The 4,309-nt window shown below is 43.2% G+C and overlaps 1 protein-coding gene across 2 annotated transcripts; it reads left to right on the forward strand.

The window, feature by feature from the left end:
- Positions 1-6: 6 nt before the first annotated feature.
- Positions 7-3,055, forward strand: LOC113205164 (uncharacterized). 2 transcript variants are annotated; one of them, XM_026420673.2, is made up of 4 exons: positions 7-791; positions 883-1,056; positions 1,149-1,313; positions 2,434-3,055. In XM_026420673.2, exons 1-4 carry the CDS (start codon positions 564-566, stop codon positions 2,605-2,607), a joined length of 741 nt encoding a protein of 246 aa, XP_026276458.2. In that variant the 5' UTR covers positions 7-563; the 3' UTR covers positions 2,608-3,055. The 2 variants fall into 2 exon arrangements, with proteins under 2 accessions (XP_026276458.2, XP_052123341.1); XM_052267381.1 differs by lacking the exon at positions 2,434-3,055 and adding an exon at positions 1,433-2,421.
- Positions 3,056-4,309: the final 1,254 nt, after the last annotated feature.

Here is a 4,309-nt window from a genome sequence, read left to right on the forward strand (position 1 = left end):
TTTTGAAACAGAAAGTTTACATATTGATGAAAAATCATTTCATCACATGTCATTCCGAGTTTGCACGGTAAGAATGTGAATGTTCTCTGCTGGTAAAAGAAGTGTGCAAAATTTGCACACCAACGTGTGCAAGTAATGATATTGTACATTACTCGTTGTGTAACTGAAGTTGCACACTTGTTTGGTGTAGAAATTTTAGAAGTTTTGTTAGCGTTTAAATCCTGCACACTTGGATACCCACAGATTTTTTGCTATCAATAGGAACCATCATATGGTTTGCAGCTTCCATACTTTTCGGAAGTGTCGAAAGTTTCAACAACAATTGACGTATAACCTAGTGGTCGTCCTGGACTCTACCGGGTGTAATTGTGAATACGCAGCAGTGTTGCGGGTTTGCCTACTCTTTACGCCCGCAAAATATCGCTAGTTAGACCGGACGTTGTGATATTCGCGTTACCCGTGAAAAGTTGCTCTAGAAACAGCAGGAAAAGACTCGACTTTCCCAAAGCGAGGCCTTTTGGAGGCATATGGAGCGTAATCAGAATGTGTGAAAATGCCCTGAAATGTTGACACAACGCTGTCCCACTGCACGATACGGGAGAGAGGGAATCATGCAACAGTTACTCGAAACTGCAAAACTCACGCGAGGCAAAAGCCAACCCTGCTCTGTATGTACACGCCAGGCGCCAGCCGCACTGGTCTCGGTCATGGCCTTCCGGTGGTCCATCATCCTGGTGGCGCTCATCGCGCGCCAGGCAGACGTTCTTGGCAAATCCTTCAACTCTTTCGCGGTATGTTTGGGAAATCCTATTTTCAACAGTGTCTTTGTCGTTCTACTTTCCGTGGTAAACGGTTTTGTTCTGCGTCTCCTCCGGTATACAGGGCCCTTGGATTGGTTACGTCGATCGCTTTTACTTGTGCGAAGAGCCCAATCACCCGCTCCCGTGGAGATGGCATCTGCGTGGAACTCACTTCAATCCACAAAAACCTACAGAACTACAACTACTTACTGGAAACATGACGTTTGAAAAGGAACCTCTTGATGATAGCACATGGGTAAGACATCGATTGTGGATGGTAAAATAGATTGATAAAAGGCGGGATACTGGAGATGAATACATTTAGCTAAACCATCTTTGTTGTATTAGATAAAAGTACTCATGGCTGTTTGGACAAATAACCAATGGAAGGAAAACTCTTTTATCTTCCATTTTAAAGACAAGGGATGCACGGCTATTAAAGAAAATATGGCTGGATTTTACGAGATTTTTTTTAAGAAGACAGAAACTCAGGGCGCGTGCATAATCAAACCAGTAAGTAACTTATCTGTAAGTCTCCTCTGCACTGGTAAAACAAAGGTAGGATACCGCACCTTTCTTTTCCATTGTGGTAATAAAGTTAGGGTATTTTTTAGAGATAGAATTTTTCGCAGAAGATTGAAGTAGCTGATGAAGTTGACTCAACGTGTTAACAATTTGTCTTTAGTCAGAAGAGAGAAGGAAAGGAAAAATGACTCACAAACTTATCGGCCGTTAGCGACCAATCACAACGAGCTCTGCCACTGGTGTAAATTCTATCAGGATTTCCTGATCGCATTGCAGTGCCCTGATTCCTTATCGTATCCAAAGTTTCTGATAGTTTCCTCGGTGATGGTTAGTTTCTGTTTGTTCCTTCAAAACCTTATGGTATTATCTAAATTTTTTGATGGTGTTTTTTTTCCCTGATCGTAAAATTTCTGATGGTGGGCCATCAGGATAATTTCTAATTTCTGATGTTATTTTTCTGATCGTACGAACATCTTTGATGGTTATTTGACATTTTCTGATAGTTCTTTTTAGTACCATCAGAAAATGATGTTTTCCTGATCTCCTCGATGAAGCAAATGATTGGCCTGACGAAACTTTGCCCCGCACGGTAAAACGGCTTTGTGTGGCAGAGGATCACATACTTTATCGTTTCCTTACATAAAAACAAAATCACCTTTATCACCCCGTGATTTCTAGGAGAACGGCTAAAGATAGGACAATTTTGACACCACCATTGTGCTCAGCGCTGAAAGTTTAGACGGGTGCTGTACAATCTTGGCTCTTGCGCGGTCCTACCGCTGACTTACTTCACCTTTAAAGATGCTACCATCAAAGACATTTACCAGTAGTATACTAACCTTCATTCTTCGTTTCCCATCAGAACGCAATCACCATCAGAATTTTACCATCAGAACCCAACTTTACTATCAAAACAATACCATCCGGCTAAAATCTATCAGGAACGTCGCATTTTCTATCAGGAATTAGACAAATAACTGATCTACCTATTTTGATGGTATTTTTCTTTATTGTAAATCTTCTGATGGGATTTACACCAGTGTGAGCTGTTTCGGCTTTCAACACAATAGAATTTTCATTGTAAACGCTGTGATTATTTTTTTTACAGGGAGTTTACGAGGTCAACAACGCCCCAATAAATTGGAACAATCCAAATGTTCCAGTAATGATGTACGGTCGCTATAGGCAAAAACTTTTCGCTGGCAAGAAAGACAAAGTCAACCAGTGCTTAGTAGCAGAATTAAGGGCGATCCCTAAACTCGCATACAGTCAAGGTCCCTAAATCTGGACGAAGAAAAACTCCTCTATCTTCTGTAATTGTGGGGCCATAACAAATCGCTGGGGATTCTGCAGGGTGGTGCCTTCCCTCATGTTGCTGTACCGGATGCAGGCGTGTGCCCGGGTTGCATACTCGCACGGTGCCATAAGGTGCCGCGGTGAGCGAGCGACGGTAGGCAGGCCCGGCCGCACGCCTGCATGTAACAGTATACGTGCCACAGCCTAAGAACTGTGCGTGGTTTTGCCAGCTGTGCGTCCTTTGACGGAGTTGCGTGGTTTCGCCAGCGCCAGAGCTCAGTGCGTGCTTTTCATAAATGATACATAGAAGCAAAATTATGTCTTACCAACAGTACTGTCACACATTTTCTGCAACTGGATTAATCCCCTGAAATGTAGGTAACAAAATTTTGTCAGGTAAAATTTTGGAAAAAATACGATTTTGTTTGACTTTACTTTCGTTTTATGAAATTTTCTGTGAAAGAAATAATTCCATGCATAATTAATTAACGTTTCCATAATGTTGACACTTTGACGTCTCGCCTTCGAAAAGTGGCCGTATAGGTTTTAGCCTGCCCTATAGTAACACAAAACTGTCACGCATAGTGTAATTTTTTCAATCGGCCAATTATTGTGACGATAACAAACATTTAAAAGTTCCAAAATTTCACTTTTTGCACCATTTCCCCATGTTAAACTTTGACAGCCTGGCGGGACATTTTCCCGCGGTCCGATCAGGTCGCCTGTAGGCTCGAAAATCTTGTATTTTGACGTAGCACTACAGGCCCTCGCGATTTCAAAACTTCCTGTAAAACGCCGTCCTTTAACATCACACGCGGTACCACAACGATCAGTTTACATCTTAAAGTTCCGCTGTCGCGTGCAAAAAATATTGTTTTGGTCTAAACTTACTCATCAGACAGCCAAGAACTATTTTTAGGTAAAGCCGATTGAGATTTCGACCCACTATAGCCAATCGCATATTTCCTCATTTTCTGGGTACACTCGTTGATCAGCCTTTACTGACGCCCTCAGGTGGTGCGACTCATGCTGATCATTACATAGTCCGATCAAGTCACGTCACGTTTGTCTACAGCACTCGTACCGGTCAACGACACATTGATCAGCCAAGCTATCGAATCGAACTGACCAAAGAGAACGCCGCGTACAGCGTGCAAACAGGAAGAGATAAGACAGCGAAGTGCGGTGGCAGATACGTGCACTGGAAACCCAAGAGTGTACTTGACAAAGTACACACTATCTCCTGCATACTTGCCAAGTACATAGAATTTCCTGCATACATGTAGGTATGCAGCAGATTCTGCATTCAAGTACACACTTGGGTTTTTAGAGTGGTCCCATCGTCCAAGCACTCTCATCTTCCATAGGACTCAAGTTCCTTAATAACGGTGTAAAAATAAATCTACAGCGTGAACAACAGTCGTCAACTATTGATAGGAATAACGGATTTAAACTGTTAACTGTTGTTATGCTGTGGATTAGTTTTTTACGCGTGCAGCAAAATAAGAGAAAGGAGAGAGCATGGAGAGAGAGAGAGAGTGGGGGGTGGGGTGGGGGGAGTCACTGCCCTCAATCGAGGAGGGCTCGGCAAAGGTTTCGTAAACGTGAAGCGTCAGCGTTCCCCAGCGACACCCTCCAGCTGTACTGCGTCATCGGCTCAGTTCGCGGTCCTCACTCCCGCCCCACCC

Source organism: Frankliniella occidentalis, unplaced genomic scaffold (genome assembly GCF_000697945.3).
Source record: "Frankliniella occidentalis isolate FOCC.00 unplaced genomic scaffold, Focc_3.1 Scaffold50, whole genome shotgun sequence".
Classification (NCBI taxonomy): Eukaryota; Metazoa; Arthropoda; class Insecta; order Thysanoptera; family Thripidae; genus Frankliniella; species Frankliniella occidentalis.